Raw genomic sequence first — 27,072 nt, forward strand, 5'->3', positions numbered from 1 at the left:
TTCGTCACAGAAAATTCTTTTTCTGTTTGGTGGTTTTTTTTCTTTTTTTTCTTTTTCTTTTTTTTTTTTTGTTTTGGTTTGGTTTGGTTTGGTTTGTTTTGGTTTGGTTTTTTTCCCCCAGGGGAAGAGTTTGGGTAAGAAAGCCCTAGCAGTAACTAGAGCTTTGCTAAAGACCACAGCTATCAATCTGATCCAAGCAGAGAAAAATCAAGCTTGGTTCCTTAAGTGTGAAGGTGAGGCAGAGAAGGTGTTTACTGATGAGCTGGAGCAGATGGAGACTGTATGGCTGGCTGCAGAAGTATGGTTACCTGCACAAGCATGGTAGCTGCAGAACTTCACTAACACTAATGAAGAATGGGATGCAGAGGGCTTCTGCTGGAATTGTTTCCTGGAAAACTCATACCTATTCATGACCCCAGAGCCTGAACTAGAAACAGCAATCCTTGGTGACCAGCCAGGGGAGGAGTGCCTGCTGTGCATGAGTGACATTGGTCTTGACACAGGCACCACACGATGATGCCACACAGGACAACTATCAGGAACCCCAGAGAGCCCCATCTCCTGCCAAGGCCCTTTATAGCCCACCAGACTGGAAGGGAAGGGGAAGCTCCTGTTTTGTTAATAGGGGCTCAGTGGGACTAAAGGACCAGCCTTAGGCAGCAGCTGCCTTCCCCTTCTCCTGAGCCTGAGGTTTCCTCTGCTGCGTTTGCTCCTGAGCTGAGTCTGGCAGCGTCAATGCACCCCAGGTTACCACTACAGGCCCCACTATTGCCTGGATGAGGGAAGTGCATTTATTTGCTCTGGGTTAGAAAGATGTCTCTAGTAAAGCAGCAACATCCCTTCCCTCACAGAGAGCCCCTGGCCTGCCCCACATCCCAGAGAAGGACTCAGTCACTGAGAGCAATGCACCAGCACCAAAGCCATCCCTGCAGCCGTCCACAGGCTGTGCCAGGTGCTTCCCACACCACCTTTGCACTGCCCTTCTCCCTTGCCATTCCTGCTGTGGGAGCCAGTCTGGCCACATGGGGCAGTGGGAGGCAGAAGGGACTCCGTGTTTGGCACTGTTTTAAATCTGGCCACTTGCGTCTTTTCTCTGAACATTTTAATGAGAAAGCTTTCCCGGAGGGAGATGATTTTAACGCGGAGGAAGAACAAAATTCACATAGTTAAAACAACATGAGTTTCTCCCCTGAGCCTTGACTCCATCTTGAACTGCTCCCCTTGTGCACAGGACCCAGTTCAGTGGGGCCATGGAGCAGTGGAATTCTGCTGGATGAGAGCCCAGACAGGAGCTGGAGCTTTAATCCTTGGAATCCAGGCGGTTTGAGGATCAGGGTGAGCCTGGGTCAATTTCTTTCCTCGCATTCAGCATCTGGTGGGGAGATGGCTCAAGAGAACTGTTGGTGCATGGAATGGGAAGGAACGACAAGGGCAGAAGCAGTGTTTCGCAGTTTCTGGCTTGCCTTTCCAGCATCCCCTCTCACCCAGTGGGAAAGAGTGGCCTGAAGTTGGTGACAGAGCTGAGCTGGCAAATGGAGTTTGGCCGCTAAGAAATATGAAGGGGCTTGGAGGAACCAGAAGGGACTGCCACGGAAGCTGGGTCCATCTCATGCCTATTAATCTCCTTGTGCATCTGGGACACTTCAGTGGAAGCTGCCCCAAATCCAGGCACAATGTGGGCAACATGCACCACACGTACCTTATTGTGGTGCTTTTTTCTCAAGAGACAGCTGAAAACCTTCTTGAAGCCCTTGCGGAAGTGCTTGGAGACTAGGGCATAGACGATGGGGTTGAGGCAGGAGTTGGCATAGGCCATGCAGTGGGAGAGCAGGCGGAAGGCGTAGGTGGCCTGGTTGAAGGGAAAGTCTCCATAGAGGTATCGGAGGATGACTACGTGGTAGGGCAGCCAGCACAGGCAGAAAAGGATGGTTACAACGATGACCATCTTGGTTACCTTCCACTTGGCCTTCCTGGACTCTGATATGTCCTCCAGAGGGTCCACTGCTGTCCACAGGTACTTGATGGTTCTGGTGTAGGAGAGGCTGATGACGAGCACTGGGATGATGTAGCCGAAGGCAAACGTGCTGGTGTCCATGACCTTGCGTCTCCACTCCTCCCACCCAGGCATGCAAATGTAGCTGGACTCCCACTCAATCAGGACGTAGTAGCTTAGGTAGGGCCCAGCAAAGACCACAGAGAGGCCCCAGATCACAGCCATGGCTGCCACTGCACTGTGGGGGGTCCGCAGCTCCCGGGAGCGCAGCGGATAACGGATAGCCAGGTATCTGGGCAGGAGAGAAAAGCAACCAGCACTGAGGTTTTAGCCAAGCTCTGCTTCGTCACATAAATTCCTGAGACAAGAGAGTGACCCTATATATGTTATCTTACACCCTCTTTGGCATACAGTCCTGGGTAAAGCAGCTTTTCTCTTTCTAGCAAGGATGCATCTCTTTCTGGCCACAGTTGGCTCCCTGCTCCAGGTATGGTAGGGTGGGTTATGTCCCTGAGCTTGGGCAGAGATGTTTCTGTGGAGACAAGGCAGATATCCACTGCTCAGCAGAATCTATCCAGCAGAAGGAGGTCTGAACTGAAGATTTAAGACCCCGGGGTAACTTCACTGCGTGATGGGCTGAAGTTTCCTTCTGCCTGCAGGGCTGTGGACCTCTCATTGCAGAGGGCCGTCTGGCCCTGTCTCTTCTTGGAACCTTGGAAGTAAGCACAGGGAGCAAGGTGGGCTGGGATGTGTTCCCTAGTGCAGTCAGGGCTGGAGCTTATCCCAGTGGGGACCTCTTCTTCAACCTGGCCCAGAAGCGTGGGCCTAGTCAGAAGGGTAGCTGGCACAGTTGCCTTACAGAGCCCTTAGGAACAATGTAGGTGACACCAGTCAGGGACCAGCATGTCCTAGGTGACCTCCAAGAAGGGACTGGACTTGTGGTGCGGGTGCCTTTCTGGGCAGAATGCAGAAGGGCTGGGGGCAGGGCGGGGACAGGAATTGCTTGGTGACAAGTTTTTTTGCTGAGTTGGCAGTCCCTGAGAAATGAGAGGTGTTTACTGCAGGACTGGGGTCTCTCCTGCCTATTTATGTGGCTCCTGCTGTGGTGCTCTGTTGACCTTGCTACTGCACAGGATGCTTTTCTGAAATGGTGGCTCAGGGACAGCTGTAACCCTGTAAGTAGCATCTTTAATGCAGAGCTGGTGACTCTCTGTGGGAGTCTGGGGCACAGTGGGGAGCCGAGCTTGGGTCTCAAGTGCTCTAACCGTGGGGAGATCTTTCCTGCAGAAAGGTCTGCACTTGAGAGATCTGGAAATGCTTCTTGCAAGTCATTAGGGCAAAGGAGACACAACTGGTCCCCAAACTACCTTTGGCATGCATTGATACCACTGGGGCTTGAATCGTCTGCCTAGTGGCGGTGAGCTATGCTTTTCCCATGCCCTCTGCCCACTCGGACTGCTTTCCTTCCCCAGCCCAAGGGCACCTGTAGATTATTACCTGTCCACAGAGACAGCAGCCAGAGTAAAGCTGCTAGCATACATGGTGAGGTAGATGAAGAAATGGACAGCCTTGCAGATGAAGGAGCCAAAGATCCATCCCTCAAGGGAGTAGATGGTGGCCTGGAAGGGCACGCAGAAGACGATGAAGAAGAAGTCGGCCAGGCTGAGGTTGAGGATGAAGAGGTTGGTAGTGTTGTGGCCCCTCTGCCCATTGCGCAGCAGCACAGCCAACACCAGGCTGTTGCCCACTGTGCCCAGGAGGAAGATGAGGGAGAAGACCACAGGGACAATAACCCTGGCAGGGCTGAAGTGGTAATTGTCAGAGGAGTTCCAGTACCCAGCCAAGTTCACGAAGTCCTCGTGCTCTGTCATTCTGTGTTGTTGTGAGACGCAGGAGCCTGGCATAAGACAGGGAAAGATGTGAGAGACTGGAGAAACATTGCCTAGCCTGTAAGTTTGGCTGGTGGGCCCACTGGATCTCTGGAGACGCAGAGCCCTGTTCCCAGCTTTGTGACCCACATCCTTTATTGCAGATTCCTCTGGACACTGCTGCCTGAAGGACAGGTAGGCTTGGTTGGGGGCAAGAGATGTCCTGCTTCCCCGTTCTGTCCTTGAAGTGAAGCCACAGCCCATGTTCAGATGCTACCTTGGACTGATGATGCTGGCGGTGAGGTTTAGGGGAGAGAAGAGGACGGCATCTGTCCCCAGCTTTCTCCTCTGTGGGAGAATGGAGCCAGGATTTCTGCCTCCCAGCTGGTCCAGCTGACAGCAGGAGGGGTGTGATGTTCTTTCCACCAGTGGGGTTCCAGCTCCAAACCCGTGGTCTGGACAAGCCAAGATGTTACTCCCCCACTACTGACGCAGATTTTTATCCCTCTCCTGCTCTCAGCTCTTTTGGTACCTGCTCTTAGAATAAACTTCACATACTAGGCATGGAGCTGGAAATGCTTTTGGCAGTGACAGCTACTTTGCAGCTCCTATGTTGTGCCCAGGTGGGGACTTTCTGAAGACAGCTCTATTGGGACCCCTCCTTCTTTGGTTTGAGCGACCCAGATACATATTTCTTTTCTGTCTTTCACAGGGCAGCTCTCCCAAGTGCTTGGGCTTTTCATATCATTCCCCTGCCCCCAAAATAAGCATTTGGGCTGCAATCAGAAGGCAAAGTTGTGTCTGGAAGACCCAGATTTTCTGTCACAGGTATAGAAATCTGTCTGCATATTTCTGAGTTTTGAAGCTGAGCAAATATTCCATACACAGCTTCTCTTGAATAAAACATGGCCTGGGTTCTCCCCCCTGTGCAGTGTTTGTAGGGATGTGCTGTGGTTAGCAGAGTATGGCCCAAGGCCACCATGAGTGTGGAGATTGCAGAGACTGTGCAAGAACCAAGCCTGTAGCTTGTGCGCTCTTTCAGGCTTGGGAATTAGTGAATGCTCCCCAGGGAGCACCAGCAGTGCCAGTGCCTGAAGCAGGAACACTGTAAGGAGGCCATTCCCACAGGATGATGTCCATAATGTCCATGAATGCACAAGCCAAAGCATCATAAAGCCTCAGAGGCTTTTTACTGCTGTCTGGGGGCTGGTTCTACTCCCTGGGACCCAAAAGGTCACTGCCCCTCATTTGTGACTATTGGATTGCTCTGATTGCCCCGACCCATCCTGAAACAGAGGGGTTTCACAGGGATGACCTCAAGTTATGCTGAATGCGAATTTGCCTTGTGGCAGATGCAGCACACAAATTTTATGTCTGGCTTAGACTCTACTGTTTCATAGTAGTCTAGAGCTCCATGAATGGCAGAGGGATGAGCTTTCCTCTGGAAAGCTGGGATGGCCAGTACTGAAGTGCATACTACTTATTTTTCTAGATCTTCCTCAGGGTATGGACAGAACAAATTCCAATGGCAGTGTCAGGTACTCACCTAAGAGAAGAGTACCCCTCACAGTATGGATGTGTGGGAAGCAGGAGAGCTTACACAGGGCCTGGAAGGACCAGGAAAGATAGATGTATGGGAGCCTGCCAGAGGGTCTGGTGCAAGACACTGGTTCAGGACCTTGGTCTCCTATGCTGCTTAACTTCTCTGGGACCAGGGAGCTTCCCTGTGTGCAGGGAAGAGCAATTCAGAGTGCCACTGAATTGCTCATTCTTACATCTAGTTGATTGCACTGGCTTAGGCTGTGCTTGGGATGATGTGCCATGCAAGGCTGTGGCACTGAGATCCTTTTTCCATGAGGCTGTGAAAGGTATTAGCAAAGCTGGAGAAGAGCTGACAGCTAGAAACAAGCATTGTCCTATTATCTACCCAGACAGTGTCTGGTAGAGTCTCTGGCTGCTTCACTCTGCATTCCCCTCCATCCTTCTCATTCCCAAGCTCACCCTCTTTCTTTGCTCTGTCTCTTGCAAGGCAGATGAACTGCTAGTCAGCCCTTCTCAAAGAGGGGGCTTTCTCTCTAAAGAGAACAAAATGACAGGGAAATACTGGCACCCTCACTTGCAAATTAAGGAAGGCAACAACTGCAAGGAAGACACCCCTCCCTGGCGCAACCTGCAGTGCCATCACTTTGAAGTAATAGCACATCACACAGCCTGGTTGCAGTCCAAATTTGATACTCCTTGATGTTTAAGTGAGCAGTTCATCCTTTACTTGGAAAAACTGTTTATGTCTGTCAGGGAGCCATTTCTGTTGTCATTCACCCCTCAGCTCTAAGCTTATTTCTTGAGCCTGTAGGAATGGGAGTTCAGGAAGATTTGTGAATTCTTTTGGGGGACAATCAGTGGCCAGGAGCAAAGTGCCAGCTGGGATGTGGTGGCAGGATGGTAGTTGTACTATTGCCACAGCATTGAGGTTCTCCCTGGTTGCTTGTGGCTCATGACCCAGAGGGTAAGGGTCGTGAAGGCAAAACAGTGCTTCAGTCCCCTTTTACGGATAGGACCTGAGACACAGCGAGCATGAAGAGATGGCTTTGCAACCAGCTGGATCAGGGAACAAATCTCTGCTGGGTTAGCTCTGATTCACCCCTCTGTGCACAGTCCTGCCTGCAGACGGGACAGTGATAGAACAGACATGGAGCGAGAGCAAGGTCTCTGAAGTGACGTACATGAACTGTGACACTGGTGCTGGGGCACTGAGATGCTAAGAGAGTCATTCAGAGCATTTCTGGCAGAGTGGGATGTCTCCAGGTCCCTATTTAGGATCTTCTTGGGAAACTGCCACTCATCCCCATGGTTCTGTTGTCCCTTGGAAGCATTTTGCAACCTTCTCATACCTTTTTGTGAACAGGTGTATGTCAATTCTCCAGAGTTTCACTTGGTAATGAATAGCCTTGAGGAGCAGCGAGAGGGACAACTGCTCTGAGAGGAAGGATGATGCAGAGCATGGGCAGCCAGGTTGCTCTCCCACATCTGCTGCTCAGGGCTAGCAGGAGCAAAGGCGATATGATGGAGAAAGTAATATTCCCAGGGATGAGAACCCAATCAGTGGCAAAGTTGGGACTCAAGAGACCTGATTTTTCTAACGAGGATTTGGTAGGGAATTGTTTGGGAGAATGGTTCCCAATACCAGCTGGTGGGGTTAACAAAAAGTCCAACACAGAGCCCTGATGAAGGCAGGCAGCATGTCATGCCAGGGAAGCTGTGAGCCAGCACAGCCAACTCCTGCGGCCAGGGAAGGTCAAGAAAGGCAGGAGGAGGCAGTGTAAGGGGACAGATAGCAGTGTCGGGAGGGTCAACAGAGACCCTGTTGATATGGACAGATAGGAGCAAGGAAAAGGACGGGGAGCAGGCAGCCTGCACTCTGCTGCAGTGGGAACTCCCCGGGCTGGCTCTGCTGCTGTCCTGGCTGAGGGTGCCTCCGCTCCCCCTTCGTGCAGCACAGCTGCCTCATTCACTCTTCAGGGCCACAGGGCAGAGCCTCCGAGCTGCTCCGGGAGCCCACACTGCCCGCCAGCACCTTCCAGGCAGACCACCCGGGCAGTGGTGGGCGGCCCGAGCACTGTTTTGTCCCGCGGCGGGCACGGATATTTGTGCCCCGGGGGGGCTGCCCTGGCCCCGGAGTCGCTCCCCGCGCCGCCCGTCCCGTCCCGTCCCGCCCCGCCCCGCCAGAGATAGCCTTGTGCGGGGTCCCCAGCGCCCCGCTCCGCTCCCGGACGGACCCCGCTCCCCCCGCGCCGGCGGGATCCCACCTGGGCCGAGGGCAGCTCTCCCTGCTGCTGCCGGTCCCACCTCTGCCCCTACTGCCAGTGCCGCTGCCGGTGCCCGGTGCCAGTGCCGCTCGGGCAGAGCCTGGTGCCAGCGGCGGCTCCGCCCTGGCCCCGCGCCCCCGCTTCCGCACTCGCTTTCACACTCACACGCACACGCACTCCAACACCTGCACCCCGCAACACCCGCCTCTCGCACTCATATCGCTCCCAGAATACGCCAGTGCCCCCGAGCTCACACTCAGAGCATCCACCGGCACGCACAACCTCTGCAGCACCGACACCGAGCACAGCCTGGCGCGCACACACTCCTCCCGACACACCTGCACCACCCGCACGCACATCCTTCAGCACCAGCCACCGCTTCCCTGTCCCTAGCACTCGGGAATGCTCTAGAGGTTCCTGGGGACCTGAGGGGCAGCTGGAGTCCCACAGCAGCCGGGGTGGTTAAGGCCACTGTGAACAGGCTGGGTATCTCTAAGGGAACCCAGGGAGGCACCAGCTCCTCGGCGACACATGCAAACACGTATTTCACACCCCCAGCAGCCACAGAGTCATGGCAGGGATGCCCCCAGCCCCTCTGCTGAGGCGCATCCTCATGGCTATTCTCCTTCCCTCCCTGCCACTTTGACCACTGTGTTGTGCTGTGTGCTGCTTCAGCATCCAGAGTAATGGTGTCACTGGGGAAGGGGGTGCAGGGCCTGTGTAGCATGAGGTACGGCAGGAGCCCCCTGGCCCCAGACAGGTAGGATGGAGGACTGTATTCAGTCAGCAGCGAGCCACAGACGGAGCAGTAGGCTGAGTGCCTGTGCCACCAGAGGTGGTGGAAGTGTAGCTGACTAACTCTCACAGACAGAGCCCATACCAGCCCTGCCTCAGCTGGCAGGGTCTCAGTAGCAAGAGGGCTCCATGAAGCACCTGGCCGAGGTCAGGGCTGTGCACTGTGCAGAGTGGATGCAGAAGCACATTGAGGTCCCATACAGAGAACCCCATAATGGAGTCATCACTGGTGATCCAGAACCCAATACGTTTCCCCACTCTCTTTTGGACCACAGGAGAGGGATATGCTGGTGAGAAGATGCAGTGTCACCTTCTGACTGTCCCCTTGGGTTCCCTGCACCCCAGGGTCAGCGTCTGGGCTCCGGGGATGGGTGGGATGGGCTGGATGCCTTGTTCAAGCTGGGCTGGTGGGTCCAGGCTGCTGGAGAGCTGCTGGCCAGCTGTGAACTTTGCAGATGGCAACTCCCTGGGGTGGGTTTTCCCGGTGCTGTTCCCCAGGACACTGCCTGCTTTCTGCCTGCCTGCAGCAGGCACTGTGGTGCTCCGTGGCTCACATCACCACCCTGTGTCCGTCTGTGGGTGTTACCAGTGCAGAGCTATGCCTGCCTGGCATGGTGGCTGGGACAGACTCTGGCCTTGGTCAGCGAGGGGCTGACCTGATGAAGCCTGAGATCTCTGCAGGACTTGGCCTCCCTGAGCTGGCAGAGCTAAAGCTCTGGATGAAACATCTTCTGTTTCCAGCTCTATGCTGCTGCAAAGGGCTCCGGGGTGGGGACTTGCCACATGTGTTGGCCACCATAGTCCCTCAAGGCCAGGCCCAGCCTCATCTCCTAGGCACTGCTGCTGCACCTGCCTTGAGCCTTCCTCTTGCCTCTCCTCCCTTCTGTTCTCTTGCTGCCTGGGCACTTGGCCCCTGCAGGGAAGCACCTTCCACTGGAGCAGGGTGGCAGCGAGGGCAGGGTGCCAATTCCCTGGCATAGTGGGTAAGAGGATGGTGATCCCCAGGACATAGTGTGGAGTTCCTGGAACTGGGGGCTCCAGAGTAGCCCCCAGGCTTGGCCCAGTTCCTTGCTCCTCTCCTTCTACATCCCTCTATCCTGCTACTCTTCCGTATGTGTCTTTCTCCATCTCAGTCTCCCTATCCCTCTCTTTCCTGCTCCTTATCCCTCTTTTTCTCTCTCTGTTTCTGTTTGGCTCCCCATTACCATCTTCAGCAGACCAGATCACCAACATATAAACAGGTTCTATAATGGGTATACAAAAGTGTACTATTGTGAACACTTTTGTATAAGGTACAAAAGATACATTGTATAATTGTGTGTGGGTCACACTATGTATCTATAAAGCCTCTGCATTTCAAGAGTTGTAAGGCACCAAGGTGTTCTCATAGGTGGATGACAGTCAAGCGATTGGAGCTACAGGAGAGAAAGAGGGAGAGAGAAGCATCTGAATAGTAAGATTCTCTGGTGGCACTAAAAGCAGCAGTCCTTGGGCCATGTCCTCATCTTCTACATCCCACTCCCCCCCTCTGCATCCCCTAGGTCTCTAGATCCCTGCCCTCCTCCCTGTCTGTCTCTGCCTCATAGAATCATAGAATGTTAAGGATTTGGAATGGACCTTAAAGATCATCTAGTCCCAACTGCCTCTGCCATGGTCAGGGACACCTTCCACTAGACCAGGCTGCTTAAGGCTTTATCCAGCCTGGCCTTGAACACTGCCAGGGATGGGCCAACCACAGCTTCTCTGACCAACCTGTTCCAGTGTCTCACCACACTCACAGTGAAGAATTTCTTCCTAATTTCTTCCTAATATCTAACCTAAATTTCCTCTCTTTCAATTTGTACCCATTACTCCTTGTCCTATCACTATAGTTGCTGATGAAGAGTCCCTCTCATGCTTCCCTTTAGATACCGGAAGATACAGATACTATTGTGCTGTTCTTTGTCCTTCCATCTCTCTCTTTGCCTATGCATCCCTCTGTCTGGCTTCCTGTCTCTGTCAGGCTTCCCAATCCTCTTTTTTCCTCCCTGTAGTTTTTTCAGCTTCCTTGTACCACTGTTGTTCTCTCTATTTTGCAACTCACTCTATTCCCTCTCTTTCTCTACACCTCAGTCCCGGTTGCTGTTGCTCTCTGTCCTTCTCTCCATCTCGAGTTTTGCTTGCTCCATCTCTCTGCCTTGCTCCCCATTGCTGCTTTTTTATTTCTTCATCCCTCTGATTTGTTTCCTGCCCCTCCTTTTTTCTCTATATCCCTCTGTTCCACTTGTCCCTCTATTACTGTCTTTATGCTTCTATGCTGTTCCCTGTCCTTCCTTTAATTCTCTGTTGTTCTCCCTGTTTCTCTATTTCTCTCTCTATCCCAGTGTCCTGCTCATCACTGTCTTTCTCTGTATCCCTTTTTCTGGCATTCTGTCCCTCAATTTTTTCATTTATCTCTCTGCCCTTCTTTTTTCTTCTCTCTCCCCCATCCTGTTGCCTGTTACTGTTTTTTCTTTCTCCAGCTCTCTGTCCTGATACTGTCACTCTGTTCACCTTCCTGTCCATATTTTTTTGTTTATCTCTCTGTCCAACAACTTGTCCTATCATTTCTTGCTATATACCTCTGCCCACTGGCTTTCATTGCTCTGTCCTTTGTCTTGAATCAGCATTCCTTTTTTCCAGTGTCTTGTCCTGAACCTTGTTTTATCTATTTTTCTGTATGTACATCCCATTTCCCTGTTCTTTTTTCTACCCCTCTGTCCTTCTGCCTGTCCCTGTCTTTCTTGCTCTATTCCACTATCCTGTTCCCCATCAGTATTTTTCCTTCATCTCTGTTGTACTCCTTGTCCCTCTCTTTTTCCCTCAGTCCTGCTCCCTATCTATTTTTGGTTTGTCCATCTGTCCTGAAGCCCAACACTATTTTTTGCTTCTTCATCTCTGTCCTTCTGCCCATCACAGTTCTGCCTTTCTCCATTTCTGTCTTGATCTGTCCCTTATTTTTCTCTGTCCTTCTGCCCTTCTTTCTTCATCTCTGTCCTGCTCCATTGCCCTCTTTTCATTTCTGTTCTTTGTTATTTTCCCTCTCCTATTTTGTTGCCTAGTCTTTTGTCCTGCTCTCTGTCCCTTTTTTGTCACTGTTCTTCCTGTGCCTTTTCTTTCTGCCTCTCCCTGCTGCTCCCTGTTTCATTCTTTCTCTATGTCCATTATTATCCTTGCCTCTCTCTCCTTCTGTCCTGCTTCCCATTTCTATTTCGTAATGCTCCATTTGACCTCTGACCAACACTAATTTTTTCTCGATCTCTGTCCTATTTCCTGTTCCTGTCTCTTATCCCAGTGTACTGCTGCATATCCCTCTGTCCTGCTCCCTGTCTCTATTGCTTCTTTCTCTATTAGTGTCCTGCTCCCTGTTCATTTTTTCTCTTTCACTGTCCTATTCCCTGTGCCTTTACCATCTTCTTCCATCTCTGTGCTGCAGCCTATTGCCGTTTTTTATTTCTCCATCCCTTTGTCATCTGCATCTGTATTGGGTTTGTGTGGCCAGGTTTTGGTAGCAGGGGGCTACAGGAGTGGCTTCCCTGAGAAGCTTCTCCCATGTCCGACAGAGCCAATGCCAGATGGCTCCAAGACAAACTCATCTCTGAAACTGCCAAGACCAAATCCAACAAGATGATAGTGGTTTTACATGCTTTTTACATTTTTTTTTCCACCTAACCCCAGTGTTTTATGTGAAGATGACAGGCTGACCAGGAGAGATAAAGGCCAGAAGCAGCTTTCTGTCCTGGCATGTGACACACTTGGGCACGGACCTTACGGAGGATGGAATAATGGAATCGTTTATTAGAGTTCTTTCACGGTTTATATACCCCATTACATCAGCAGTAAATTCCTGTTAGTAACTTTTCTCTATATCTACTTTTTAGTTAAGCATTCACTGTCCATGAGAAAAATACTCCCAAGCAATTTCCCACACACAAGGATACATCTCACCACTTCTGCTTTTATCTTGCCAAGTTCCCCTTAAGTTTCTTCCAGGGTCATATAATCTCGGTTCCCTACACTGGCACATTTTCTGTGAGAGCAATACCCCAATGTTTACAATTATCAAGTTGGTATCCAAATTTCAGAGGTGGGCTTCTGAAAGAGGATGATGGTGCTCTTCCTTAGGAATGAAAGCACATGATCCTCGTGTTGGTCCTGCAATGACAGGGTGCCCAAGGGATGTAAGGGACAGCAACAGCTTTCTGCTCTGACAACTTTTGTCTGGGAGGAACCTTTGGATGTATTCAATTTTGGAGGTCTTCCAAATTTCAGAGGAGGCCTTCTGAAATTTTTAGCAGTACATTTATTGTGAACAAAGTAGGAGTTATCTCCAGTCTTGGTGTGTTACAGATGTTAGGGGAGGTAAACCCCAGCAACACGTGTTCTATCATCTTTTCTATGGGAGTGGTCCCCAGATGTTTTCTGTTTTGGAGTTGGGGACTACATTTCTCTTCAGATGGGGTCATAGTTCCTCTCTTTGGCAAGGAAAGCAATTTGGGATCCACACGTTGGGTGGTTCAGAGAGTGTCTTGGCTGTCAGTCACTGGCACACTGGAAGCAGTGTCCCACACCCCATCCCCAGAGCTCCAGTCTACCCCTACAGTGGCTATCGGACTGGAAGAACCACCTGGGGGGAGTGGCCACAGGAGGTCAGAGCAGATAAAAATCATTGCACAACAACACACATGGTTGCATCCCTATTGTCCTTGGATTTTATGGCACCTGAGACCATGATGGATCCAGGGGCAATAGCTATATCTTTATTTTCTCTCCCTCTTTTTCTCTCTTTTTCTCTCCTTTCCTTTTCCTAATTTCCTCTTCTTGAAATCTGGGTAATTTAAAGTTAGATGGGTTAGAGTTTGCTATGTTAATGCTTTGTGAAATGCTTTATTTTAATGGAATGTTGCCTTTAAAATTTGCCAAGTTCCCTTATTTTCTGAAGTTTGCCAGGAAAATTTTGTTGTTTAACCTCCTCAAAAAGTCACATTTTTCCCTTGCAGTCTCAGGGTATTAAAAAAAACCCCTGAAAGCCCCTTAAGGAAATTCGCCGAGTGAGTCTGGGGCTTTACATCTCTTTGGTGTAGTTGAGCAGGATACCTCGAGGGGCGAGGAGGTATTTTAGATCGAAATAACTGCTTATAGCAGAACAAGGAGTAACTGATTTCAGTCAAAGTCAAATTCTGTGGCAAGACGTTACGGAAACCTAGGCACTTCTTAATCTTATTTGCTCTCCACTGATGCATAAAGCTTGCCCAGCCCTAAACAGAGAAAAACGGGCTCAGGAAAACTGGCAAAATCTCACGTTGATTGCAGAGAAAATAAGGGATTTGGCAAAAGAAAAGAAAAAGAAACTTGGTAAAGGGAAAAATTCTGTCTGTGCCTTGCTAGGTGTGTCATTAATAGCTGCACAAAAGCAGAGACACATGGCTAAGCAACAAGATGAGGATGTGAACCCCTCATTGTGTGAGTTAGCTAAAACTTTGCAAGGAAGACTTCAGGTGGAGAACTCAGTTCTGCAAAAGGTGGAGGAGGTGTTGAATGCTGAAAAGAGACTGGTTGAAACACTGAAAAACCTGTTAAGTAAGTCTCTGAAAAATTGAACAGTACAATGGCCTGTCAAAAACCACATTAAAAGCAATGGGTGGTGGGACCTTCAAACATTGGGATCTACATTTAGCAAAGGCCACCTGGTTAGTTAAGACCTGAGGCTCTACCAATCGAGCTAGTCCTGCCCAATCAAAACTTTCACGTACCGTACCGTAGAAGGGGATAAAGTCCCATGGTGCATATAAGGACAGTTTGGATTAGTCCTGCCTAAAGGAAAGGCAAACCCATCTGTGGGATTGTTTTTGCTCAAGGACCCAGGTGCACTTGGTGGGTGATGCAGAAGGACAGGGAAATGCAATGTGTGCCTCAAGGGGATTTGATTTTTGGGTGAGGACATTCTGTAATTTTGAATTTTATGATTCTGAATGCTGAATGATGCTGACACTGTGTGCCAGAACTGCCATGGACTGCTCCAGATATACCAATCGTGATCTCCTGATGCAGCTTGGAACTACCCAACAGCACACCAGCCCTCCTGCTATGGAAGACATCTAGGAGAGATAGAACCCACAGTCATGGACTAAATGAACTCAACAGACATCTTGGAGGACAGCCATTGACTATGGAAATGATACCAGTGCTTGTGTATATATATAAAAAATATATATATGTATATAGTTGGAGCATGTAGGATCTGGGCGGTGGGATAATGTCCTGGTTTTGGCCAAGGACACGGTTATTTTTGGCAGTAGCCAAAAGGGGGAGTGGCTAAGTGGGCATGGCCATGACCAAGAAGCTGTTCTACACTATATCACGACTGCCAGAGACAGAGGGAAGGGACTGTTAGGCTTCTGAGAAGAAGGCCATAATGTCTAGTTGGGAGCATACATGGCAGACAGAACAGTCAGGGTGGGGTGAGCATTTGGATGTAAATCATTCTCTATTTTGTACACTCTAGGGATTAATACTGTTGATGTTACTGTTCATTTTCTTATCTCATTGCTATTTCAAGTAAACTGTTTTTATCTCAACCTGTAATCTTTGCATTTTTACCTCCTATGCCTCTCCAGCCACCAGCGAGGGAGGGACGGATGAACAAGAATCCTACGTGGGGCTTATCCTCTGCTCTGCCCTGCAAACCCTGGTGCTGGGGTCAAAACTAAGACTCTGCTTCCCTCCCCTAAGGGGCTTGTTCTTAGACATCCCTTTCCCCTACGCTCATTTCAAAAGCCCTCCCGGCAATTCCCAAGCCTGTACCCGGCTCTCATCCCCTCTCTGGCTCAGAGCCTTCAACTTATCTTTCAGAGAGCTGGGCCTGTCAATCCACCTGCCAAAATTACGCCCCTTTGGCTGCCTCTGAGGTTCCTGCAGTTGCACCAGGCCCTGCCCAAGGCCCTACCATCAGGCGCTGGGCCCTGCAGGCAGGGGGAGAACCCACCCGCAGCTCGGTCATTCTTCCCCAGCCCTTGTCTGGCCCAGCCTCCTCCCCCCTGCACACTCACCACTGCCACAGGCTGCACTGGGGCAGCATTTACTTCTTGGGCCCTTTAGAGCTGCCTCCATGGGGACACTTCCATCTTCTGTGCCAGGCACCAGAGCCAATCCCAGCCAGTCCTACCCATCGTCCCCAGCCTGGCTCACTGACTCCTAGTGGCCCCTGGAAGCCAAGAGACAAAGGCTGACACCTCCAGAGTGCAGCCCCATCCAAACTGGGGCCCCGGGGGTTTCCTTTCCCAAGCAGCCCCTGCAAACCCTTGTCAGAGAGAAAGTTGAGTGACCCAACTCCTAAATGCTTTTAGTAAAGAGGTCTGAGGCCACTTGACTGGTCAGCACTAGGGGATCTGCCAACCGCCCTGGTCCTGCCCAAACAAAACCCCTCCACGCTGTGGGAGGGGATAAAGTCTTGGTACTACACATGGGGAAGTGGCTGGGGAAGTCAGTGTGGATTTCTCCTCCCATGAGAAAAGGCAAACTCATCCATGGGATTGTCTTTGCTCAGGGACCAGGGTGTACCTGGTGGGTAATAAGGGAAGATGGGGAGACCAAGTGTGTGCCTCAAGGAGATTTAACCTTGGGGGAAAGATGGTCTGTGTTTTGAGTTGTATGTTGCAGGACGTAAAGTCACAGGACAATGAAGAGCGAATTCTGCAAGGAACAATGACAGTGTGACGGTGACCTGAGTCAGGTTGATGATGGTGCCCAACGATCAATTACCTCTGCTGCCCTGAGTACCCATCCCAATGGAATGGAGTCCAAGACCTGAAGGGATGGAAGAAGGCCATTAAACAAGATCTGAAGGAATACTCTCCCTCAGTTGTTTGGAAGCTCTCCCCTGACCAAACACAGATCCCCTGTAAGGTTGCTGAGTGCCTGAAAGAACATTGGTCCATAAATTCCAGAGATGGACAGCTCATAGCAATGTGCTGGTCCTTAGCCCATGCTTACCGCACCACGGTATGGACTGTGCAACATCATCTACAGTCAGAAAGGAAAGATAGTGAAGCAGAGAAACCAACAGACATCATGAGTGCTCAGTCCCCAGTCATGCCAGAAGGGAAGTCACAGCTAGTGGAAGTGGCCCCAGTGCAGAGGAAGAAGTATAAAGCCAAGTGTCCTGGGATAAAAAGTGTTTTCCCCTGGAGTTAGAAAAGTGGTTAACCCTGGGGTGGTGGTGTTCCTGGTGTGCCAGGGCCAATCAGAAGCTACATTTCACTACTGTAAAAATCAACATATGTCACAGGCTGGAAGAGAAGGAAGTTGAGGTGGTTGTAAAAGTTGTAGCCATGTTGTGAAGCCACGAGGAGGGAGGGCCAGCAGGCCCTCTCCTCCAGCCTCTGGCTGGGGGGCCTAGAGGAGCGCAGTAGCTGAGTGAAGCCCCCCCTGAGGCTGGTGATCGAGGGGGACTCTGAAAGAATCAGAGAGACCCCTGGATCGCACCTTCTTTTCCCTCTTCTGTGAGGAGGAAAGAAGACGGGTGAACAGAGACAGTGGTGGCTGAAAGCCAAAATGATAGCCAGCAGCAGCGAGATGGCATGGAGCCAGGCTCAGAGACTCAGAGAGATGTCCTGCAAGGAGGGAGAGCTGGCAACAGGACAGAGAAAACTCAATGAAGACTGTTTTGGGGGTAAGACTGAATTAAATCTCCCCAAAACCCCTTTCAGAGACCCTTTTTTGGAAATAGAGGTGGACTTCCATTTGAAGGGAGTTCCAAAATGCAGCAGCACTGGAGAGGAGGAGTGAAAGTCTCTAAGGAAGTCCCCCAAAGGCTCGGGCTCGAGGGATTGGGATTTTCACAAAGTAAGAACAGAAAAATTCTGACTGCAATACTCAAATCTGCTGCCTTAAAAATGAAAGACACTAATACCACAGAAACTAATTTGAAGGAACTGTGACCTGAAAAGTGACAAAAGGACTTTTCTCTTTTCTTCCTGGACTCTTGTTGAAGAAAAAGAGAAATTTAATCTAATATAAATATATTATTTCATCATAAAAAAGATAGTTGTTACCTATAGATATGTATGTAAATAAACTTTGTAAGTATTTTCCGCTTCCCCCAATGCTGAGTAGCTGTGTTTTGTCTGAAAACCCTCTCACACTGAAGCAAATTTTGGGAGGGGGGCCTGAACTTGGAAATTGGATTTTTGAGGGTCTCAAACTGTGACACCAAGTCAGTATGCCCAGTTAATGAGGGTAGAGAACCGGGGCCTTCACAACCAGTGGAGGAGCCAGAGCCTGAGATCATTACCGAATCCCTGTCATATGACCAGCTCCGCAATATGCGGAACAACGTTACTTGACACCAAGACGAGCCCATTTTGTCCTGGTTGATTCGAGTGTGGAACCTTATGAGTGAAGGCTTGCCACTTGATGGCAATGAGGCAAGGTATTTGGGATCCCAGGCCCAGGATGTGGGTATCAAGCAAGCATTCGTGAGGGAGTCAAAGCCCTTTTTTCTCTGGGAGTGACTCCTAAGAGTTGTGATAGAGAAGTTTGTTTACAGAGACCTCCTGCAGAAGCACCACTATGAGACAGCCTGGAAGACCATGGAGGAAGGTATCCAATGCCTGAGAGAAATGGCACTGTTAGAGATAGTTTTGACAAGGGTAGGCAACCCAGCCACAACCCTGACAATGTCAGGTGTACGTCACAGGTGTGGTGGAGCCTTTCATAGCAAGGGCCATCCGTATACACCAATTTCTTGGCATCATTGCACTTTGGAGGAAATAGACACAGTGGGCTCTGTAACAAATAAACACGGGATGTAGGACAGCATGATCCATACCCTGTTATGGGCCCATATCTCCACTACAGAGACAATGGTTGAGAGCCTCAAGGCACTGACTACAGAAGTAAAAGATGAACAGAAGAAACTTAGAGAGCATACGGCTAAAGATTCCTCCCAGACCAAAGGTGCCACACCAGAAAGCTCTTGCTGCTCATGGAGTGCTCAGGCTGGTCCACCAAAAGCACCAGAAAGACAAAGCTTCAAGACTTTCTTTCCTGGGGATAAGGGCTGTTGTTTGCTTTTTCAGATCTGCGCTGAAACGGCCATCCCAACTCCCCAAATTGCATACCGACAAAGATTCCTCTAAGAGAAAAAGTGCCACACCAGAAACCTCTTGCTGACCACAGAGTGCTCAGGCTGGCCCACCAACTGAAACACGCAGCCAAAGCTTCCAGGCTTTCTTTCCTGGCGATAAGGGCTGTTGTTTGATTTTCTCAGCCCTGCACTGCAGCTGGGAGGGCGACTTCAAAAATTACAAACGGACGACGATTCCTCCCAGACCAAAGGTGCCAGCACATAAAGTTCTTGCTGCCCATGGACTACCCAGGCTAGCCCACCAACTGCACCAGAAAGCCAAAGCTTCTAGGATTTCTTTCCTGGGGATAAGGGCTGTTGTTTGATTCTTCTGCCATTCCAGCCAGGAAAAAAGCCCTGACCCTTGGTCTCTCACCTGCTATTCCTGCAGCACTCTGGGCACTATGGGCATAGCAAGAGCTTTCTGGGCTGGCACCTCTGGTCTGGGAGGAATCTTCTTCCGTATGGAATTTTGGCAATAGGGTTGGCACCTGGGAGGCAGGTCTGAAAGCAGGAAACAACAACCTTAATCCCCAGGAAAGAAAGCCTGGAAGCTTTGGTTTTGTGGTGCAGTTGGTGGGTCAGCCTGGGGACTCCATGAGCAGCAAGAGCTTTCTATGCTGGCAGCTTTGGTGTGGGAGGAATCTTTGTTTGTAAGCAATTTAGGGAGTCAGGCTGGCAGTTGGGAGACAGATATGAAAAAATCAAACAGCCCTTATCTCCAGGAACGAAAGCCTGGAAACTTTGGTATTGTGTTGCAGTCAGCCTGGGGACTCCATGGGCAGCAAGAGATTTCTGTCCATGTACCTTTGGTGTGGGAGGAATCTTCGCCTGTATGCAATTTTGGGAGTCGGGCTGGCAGATGTGAGGCAGGTATGAAAACAGGAAACAACAACCCTTATCACCAGGAAAGAAAGCCTGCAAGCTTTGGCTTTGTTGTGCAGTTGGTGTGTAAGTCTGGGGCGCTCCATGGGCAGCAAGAGCTTTCTGTGCTGGCAACATTAGTCTGGGAGGAATCTTTATTTGTATCCAATTTTGGGAGTCAGCTTGGCAGTTGGGAGGCACAGTTCAAAACAGGAAACGGCAGCCCTTATCCCCAGGAAAGAAAGCCTGGAAGCTTTTGCTACGTGGTGCAGTTGGTGTAGCAGCCTGGGCACTACATGGGCAGCAAGAGCTTTCTGTGCTGACACGAATGGTGTGGGATGAATATTTGTTTGTATGCATTTTTGGGAGTAGGGCTGGCAGTTGGGAGGCAGGGCTGAAAACAGGAAACAACAGCCCTAATTGCCAGAAAAGAAAGACTGGAAGCTTTGGCCTTGAGGTGCAGTTGGTGTGTCAGCCTGGAGACTCCATGGGCAGCAAGAGGTTTCTGTGCTGGCACCTTTGGTGTGGAAGGAATCTTTCTCCGTATGCAATTTTGGGAGTCAGGCTGACAGCTGGGAGGCAGGGCTGAAAACAGGAAACATCAGCCCTTATCTCCCGGAAAGAAAGCCTGGAAACTTTGGCTTCATGGTCCAATTGGTGGGCCAGCCTGGGCACTCCATGGGCAGTAAGAGTTTTCTGTGCTGCCACCTTTGTTCTGGGAGGAATCTTCGTTTGTATGCAATTTCAAGTGTCGGTCTGGTAGTTGGAAGGCAGGTATGAAAACAGGAAACAACAACCCTTATCGCCAGAAAAGAAAGCCTGGAAGCTTTGTGGTGCAGCTGGTGTGCCAGGCTTGGAACTCCATGAACAGCAAGAGCTTTCTGCTCTGGCACGTTTGGTGTGGAAGGAATCTTTGTTTGTATGCAATTTTGGGAGTTGGGCTGACAGTTGGGAGGCAGGGCTGAAAACAGGAAACATCAGCCCTTATCTCCAGGAAAGAAAGCCTGGAAGCTTTGGCTTTGTGGTGCAGTTGGTGTGTCAGCCTGGAGACGCCATGGGCAGCAAGAGCTTTCTGTGCTGGCACCTTCGTTGTGGGAGGAATCTTTGTTTGTATGCAATTTTCGGTGTAGGGCTGTCAGTTCGGAGGCAGGGCTGAAAACCGAAAACAGCAGCCCTTATTTCCAGGAAAGAAAGCCTGGAAGCTTTGGCTTTGTGGTGCAGTTGGTGGGTCAGGCTAGGCACTCTATGGGCAGCAAGAGCTTTCTGTGCTGCCACCTTTGTTCTGGGACGAATCTTTGTTTCTATGGAATTCCGGGAGTTGGTCTGGCAGTTGGGAGGCAGGGCTGAAAACAGGAAATAGCAGCCCTTCTCGCCACGAAAGAAAGCCTGGAAGCTTTGTGGTGCAGTTGGTGGCCTAGGTTTGGTACTCCATGAAAAACAAGAGCTTTCTGTGCTGGCACCTTTGGTGTGGAAGGAATCTTTGTCCATATGCAATTTTGGGAGTCAGGCTGACAGTTGGGAGGCAGGGCTGAAAACAGGAAACAACAGCCCTTATCCCCAAGAAAGAAAGCCTGGAAGCTTTGGCTTTGTGTTGCAGTTGCTGTGTCAGCCTGAGCACTCCATGGGCAGCAAGATCTTTCTGTGCTGGCACCTTTGTTCTGTGAGGAATCGTTGTCCAAATGCAATTTTGGGAGTAGGGCTGTCAGTCGGGAGGCAGGGTGAAAACAGGAAATGGCAGCCCTTATCCCCAGGAAAGAAAGCCTGGAAGCTTTGGCTTTGTGGTGCACTTGCTGGGCCAGCCTGGGCACTCCATGAGCAGCAAGAGCTTTCTGTGCTGGCACCTTTGGTGTGGGAGGAATCTTTGTATGCAGTTTTGGGAGTCGGGCTGACAGTTGGGAGGCAGGGCTGAAAACAGGAAACAACAGCCCTTTTCCCCAGGAAAAAGGACTGGAAACTTTGGCTTTGTGGTGTAGCTAGTTTGTCAGCCTGGGTACTCTATGGGCAGCAAGAGGTTTCTGTGCTGGCACCTTTGGTGTGGGAGGAATCTTTGTATGCAATTTTGGGAGTCAGGCTGGCAGTTGGGAGGCAGGGCTGAAAACAGGAAAGAACAGCCCTTCTCCCCAGGAAGGAAAACCTGGAAGCTTTGGTTTTGTGGTGCAGTTGGTGGGCCAGGCTGGGCACTCCGTGGGCAGCAAGAGCTTTCTGTGCTGGCATCTTTGGACTTGGAGAAATCTTTGTATGCAATTTTGGGAGTCAGGCTGGCTGTTGTGAGGCAGCGCTGAAAACAGGAAACAACGGCCCTTATCACCAGGAAGGAAAGACTGGAAGCTTTGGCTTTGAGGTGCAGTTGGTGTGTCAGCCTGGAGACTCCATGGGCAGCAATAGCTTTCTGTGCTGGCACCTTTGTTATGGGTGGAATCTTCATCTCTTTGCAGTTTTGGACGTCTGGCTGGCATTTGTGAGGCAGGGCTGAAAACAGGAAATAACAGCCCTTACCCCCAGGAAAGAAAGCCTGGAAGCTTTGCCTTGGTGGTTCAGTTGGTTTTTCAGCCTGGATACTGCATGGGCAGGAAGAGCTTCCTGTGCTGGCACCTTTGGTCTGGGAGGAATCTTTGTTTGTATGCAATTCTGGGAGTCGGGCTGGCAGTTGTGAGGCAGGGCTGAAAACAGGGGAGAACCCTGATTCCAAGTCTGAGGAGAGAAAGAAACCAGGAGACTTTGAAGTTCAACTGATTTTTCTACAGTCTCCCAGCTTTCCTCACATTAATGAAAATTGGCTAATGAGGATTATGAGGATGCAGCTTCCGCTCTGGGGAATTCTAAGCATTCTGGGGTCGGTAAGACAACCTGGTAAGTAACACTTGAGTCAGTGGGGGGTTGTCTTGGGGGCTTGTTTCCCTTTTCTTTTCTCTCTCTCGGTTTCTCATTTTGTTTGCTACTTTCTTTGTGTTATAGGTAAATAAACCAAATCAAAATTTAGCAGTAAAATTTATTGTAAGATTTATATAAAGTGCAGATAAGCAAATCAGCGCGCTGGGTGGCCTGGAGAGACCCCTGCTCTCCACCGGCCCACAAGCCCAATAAAAACGAACAGTAACTTTTATACTTTTCCAACTCCCCTCCCATAGTCACTTGTTAGCTCTTGATTGGGCTTGAGTTCGCGGGCTTCGTTCTGGTTGGTTCGGTTGTAGACCCATTTTGACTGCCAGGGATTTTCTATCAATAGCTTTAATTAGCCCAATGTCCTTGGAGCTGAATATGGGAAGGTATCCAGATGATCCAGATGTTCTCCTTGGCTCTTCTTTATCATCTCCATCCTTGACCCTCTGATCCTTGTTCTTTTCTTCCTTTTCTAATGAGTAACTTAGACAATATTTTTAGAAAAGCAGGATATCGTATATGAGCTCAGTAAAGCAGAATACTTTATCTATGCCAACTTGGGAACTGCCAGTTGCAGGACAGTCAACTTATAATAACACAGCAGTTAACTATTCCGCAGCTTACAACTCCCTAGTCCCAACCAAGCATTAGCTATAATATACAGAAAATACAATATATATATTTTGACGAGTAAATTTTACCATTGTTTACTTATTACATTTGGAAAAATGTTGTTTTGTTCAGCTTTCAACTGTGTACTGGTTTCAGTTTTGGCAATCTCCCTGCTACACGCAGACATAACAAACAAATGACAGCATCAGCAGATGCTTTTCCATTCCTCTTTCCCTTCCCATTCCGCGATCCTCTTCCCTTCCCATTCCCATAGCCAACACACTATTTCACTTCTCACTTTAACAAAGCTCTTTTCTCCTTCAAGCCCCTCAAAGGTGCCAAGGCCACATAGGACGCCACACACAAACAGTACTCCTCTTCCCACTTGACACCACCTTCCCCCTCACTGTTCTACAGGGAACACCAGGAATCTGCTCGCGGAGGCCTCTCGTTTCCCATCAGCAGCTCAGCACAAGGAGCTAAAGGAGCTCAAGCCTTAGGCCACAAGAGCTGACAGCGAGGAAACTTTGGGAGCAAACTGATGCTGCTAACACAGACCCAGCTGAATCCAGCACACAATCACAGAATCCCAGAGTCCTTCAGTTTGGAAAAGACCTCCAAGCTCATTGAGTCTTGTGCAGCCCCTCCCTGACCACCTGCAGGGACTGGATGATGCTTTGCACAAGCACCAGAAGGAATATTGTGAAAGCCATGGCCTGCAGGAGGACACAGAGAAGGGCTTGGCTGGGGCTGGGAAGGAGGGAGCTGGCGCTGGGGGAGCGGGGACGGGAGCCTCGGGGATGTGGTTCAGCAAGGACAGGGGCCCAGGCAGCTGGCAGGTGGCAAGGCCTCACCCCCTGCCCCAGCAGCAGCAGCACCGGGCCCTGCCCAAGGCACTCCTGCCAGGGGCTGGGCCCTGCAGGCAGGGGCAGAACCCATTCCCTGGGGCGGCCTTGCTGCCCCAGCCCTCGTCCGGCCCAGCCTCTCCCTGTGTGCGCGCTCCCCACAGCACAGGCTGCACTGGGCAGCATCCCCTGATGGGCCCTGCAGAGCTGTCCCACGGGGACACTTCCCTTTTATGTCACAGGCGCCACAGCCTGTCCCAGCCAGCCCTGCCCATTGTCCCCACCCCGGCTCAGTGACTCACAGTGGCCCCTGGCAACCAAAGAACCAAAGCCCCACACCCCTAGAGTGCAGCCCCACCCATCTGCAAGGGGCCCCCAAGGGTTCCTTGCACAAAGCAGCCCCTCCAAACCCTTGTCACATAGAAAACTGGGGGACGTGACCCTTGGATGCTTTTAGTACAGAGATACAAGCTTTTCTTGAATAATGGAGGGGGTCACATTTTTATTATTCATATTTACAGTTATCCATTTGGGGACAGGATGTCCTACAGGCTAATGTGGTGTCACATTTGGAGTGAAAAGTACTTTTCAAAGAAACTCGGGGTGCATGGGTGATGCAGAGGAAGCTGCCAATCACCCAATGTGAAGCTCAACACTGCTTTGCACCAGCACTGCCCTTTCACACACATCTTTTGCAAAGACAAAGATGTCAGGGTTTAGTTTCTAAATCAGTAACACTTGACAAGATCTCTTTATGAACTGACAGCAAGATAACTTGGGAACAGTTTAGGGTTGGCAAGTGTAGGAGTGTAGCAATGAACTTGCCACATACAGTATGGAAAAAGTCCTGTCAGATGGACTAGTGAGGAAAACAGCTCAAACCTTATGGAAACAGAAGGTTTTACTGTAGTTTAAACATGTCTCAACATGTTTGTGTATTTTCTGCAGTGTCACTGTCTCCCAGACACCCCCTGTGAAGCTATTGTCTCCCACACAAGGTGTCCTGAGGTTTCTCATTGGTCCCTTGTTAACCCTTTCCTATTGGCTGTTGACCTGATGGTTTCTTTTGTGTGACCCTGAACTTGTGATTGGCCCCCTTTGACCTTCCTAAAAGCCTTATAAACCCCAACCCCACAATAAACTTCCTCTTTCGTCCGTCCCTCCCTGGTGGTCTGTGTGTGCTCCTTGCGGGGTCACCGGGCCACGTGCAGGGGTGGGGGGAAGGGCATTCACCTCGCAGGTAATGGGGCAAGCAGCATAAGGCCTGGAGGTCTCCCCCAATCTCCCCAATCCGCCGTATAGGAGCCCACAAGAGAAGGGGCTGATGGGTATGTCGTGAACACTGACAGCTGGATGGTCGTGGAGCCGACCAAGGACTGCTGGTAAAATAGAAAGAACACGTGACTGTGGAAGGGGCCACGTGGAGTAGGGCAGCACTTTTCCCGGACAAACATCTTTGTTCCAGTTCCAACAGACACAAAAAAACAAGTGACAGCATCACCACAGAAGCTCCTCTTTGCCTTGCCTTGCCTTGCCAGACACGAAAGACATCACCTGCTGGACTCTGCCCAAACACCAGCCCCTCCTCTCCCTTCTCAGCCACTCAACCACAGCCTGCACACACCCACACCTGCCAGGGCCAACTGGCTGTTTCTCTTCTCTTTTCTGCCTGGGGGCAAAGGAAGAAGGACAGGGAGGGCATTTGCCTTTGGGCCAGAGGGAAGGGGAAGGAGATCCCCCCAAATCCATCCCTGGCAGGATGGGGGCTGGGGGGGACATTGGGGGACCCCCAAGAGTATTTCTGAGGGGGGGAAAGGATGGGGGCACCCGCAGGGGGTTGGGGGGAGAGAGACCCAGGAATCTCGTGGTGGGACACTGGGGGGTTCCCAGTAGTTTCTTGGGGGGGTTGACCCTCAGCAGTCCGGGGGGAAAAAATGGATGGAGGAATCTGCCCTAAAGGGTTGGGGAGATCCAAAAGATTCTAGGAGGGGGTCGGGAGGGGCCCAGGAGTCCTGAAGAGGGTTTGGGGGTCTGAGGTGGTCCCAGGAGATGTTCAAGGGTTAAGGGGATGCACAGGAGATTTGGGGGGGGAGGGGGACTTTTGGAGGGGCCCCAGGAGTCTTGGGGGGGATCTGGGTGGTTCCCAAGAGTCTTGGGGGAGATTCGGAGGGGTCACCAGGAGCCCCCGGACCCCCCGAACACACCCGACACCACCATGGCCTCGTTGGGGCCGCACGTGAAAAACATCGCGGCGGGGGGACCCTGGGGCCGGGATCGATCGGGACCAATCGGGTTCAATTGCGATTCTCCCCTCCCCTCCCCCGCCCCCACGGCCCCGCTCCCGGCAGCCCCCGCGGAAGTATCGACGTTCTATTGGATGACTCACCGGCGCGAGGAGAGGGGCCGAACATAATTTGCCAATGACGTCATTCCAGCAGAGCCGTTCTATTGGCTGCGACCCACGAGGGAGCCCCAAAACCTGTTCATGGCGTGGGGGGGGAAGGGGAGCCAGCATGGCCAGGAACGGGGGTGCAGAGGGTGTTCCAGTGCCCAGGAAAGGGGCAAAAAACTTTCCCCTCTCTCTCCCAGTGCCCCCTCAGCCCATCCCAGTGTCTCCCCTCTCTCCCAGTGCCCTCGTCCATCGAGGTCCCAGCCCGGCCCCGCCCCCTGCTCTGCTCCGGCCTGGATTTCTCCCCTGCAGGGGCAGCTGAGGCGGCTCCAGGGCGGGCGGGAGCTTTCGGGGCAGGGGGTGGCTCCCGACGTGCTGCTGGAACCGCCCCCTGGCAGGGCGGGCCCGTCAGCCTGGGGCACCTCCTCAGCCGAGCCTGGGGGACGGGCCGGCAACTGGGAGGGGGTTTGGGAAGGAATGGGGAGGCTGAGAAGGGGTTGGGGGTTGTGGAGGTAAATGGGAAGGGGTTTGGGGGAGCTTGGGAGTTGGGAGGGAGGTTGGGGAGACTGGGGCCACTGTGAGGGGTTTTGGGAAATCGTCGGGGGTCTGGGAAGGGACTGGGAGAGAGTTTGGGAGTGTCCTCAAGGGAAAGGGGGCAACTAGGAGATGGTTTGAGGGGTCCTGGGAGGGCTGGAGGTAACTGGGAGGGGTTTGGGGGCATCTTGTGGGCTTTTGTGGGTCTGGGAGGCAGTCTGGGGGCCTCAGAGGGTTTGAGGGGAAGTTGGGAATGTGCTGTGGGACTGGGATGGGATTTGAGGGCTCCTGGAAGGGCTGGGAGGGCTTTATGCCTTTATACTGCGGGCATTGTCTAGTATT

The 27,072-nt window shown here is 51.2% G+C and overlaps 1 protein-coding gene across 4 annotated transcripts; it reads right to left on the reverse strand.

Moving 5' to 3' along the window:
* Positions 1-1,085: 1,085 nt before the first annotated feature.
* LOC113995512 (galanin receptor 2b-like) lies at positions 1,086-26,409 on the reverse strand. 4 transcript variants are annotated; one of them, XM_039390454.1, is made up of 3 exons: positions 26,194-26,409; positions 3,491-3,890; positions 1,086-2,285 (listed from the first exon to the last, which is right to left on the reverse strand). In XM_039390454.1, exons 1-3 carry the CDS (start codon positions 26,216-26,218, stop codon positions 1,547-1,549), a joined length of 1,164 nt encoding a protein of 387 aa, XP_039246388.1. In that variant the 5' UTR covers positions 26,219-26,409; the 3' UTR covers positions 1,086-1,546. The 4 variants fall into 4 exon arrangements, 3 of the variants coding, with proteins under 3 accessions (XP_039246388.1, XP_027591467.1, XP_027591459.1); XM_027735666.2 differs by lacking the exon at positions 26,194-26,409 and adding an exon at positions 7,668-8,165; XM_027735658.2 differs by lacking the exon at positions 26,194-26,409 and having other exon boundaries at positions 3,491-7,517.
* Positions 26,410-27,072: the final 663 nt, after the last annotated feature.

Source organism: Pipra filicauda, unplaced genomic scaffold (assembly GCF_003945595.2).
Source record: "Pipra filicauda isolate LSUMZ 115617 unplaced genomic scaffold, ASM394559v2 scaffold822_size72862_pilon, whole genome shotgun sequence".
NCBI lineage: Eukaryota > Metazoa > Chordata > Aves > Passeriformes > Pipridae > Pipra > Pipra filicauda.

Bases quoted from the DNA above. Each gene is read 5' to 3' on its own strand.
- LOC113995512 (XM_027735658.2), bottom strand. From the start codon at position 4,125: ATGGGCTGTGGCTTCACTTCAAGGACAGAACGGGGAAGCAGGACATCT. The intron at 2,286-3,490 runs GTAATAATCTAC...TCTCCTGCCCAG, and splicing joins GCTGCTGTCTCTGTGGACAG to ATACCTGGCTATCCGTTATC.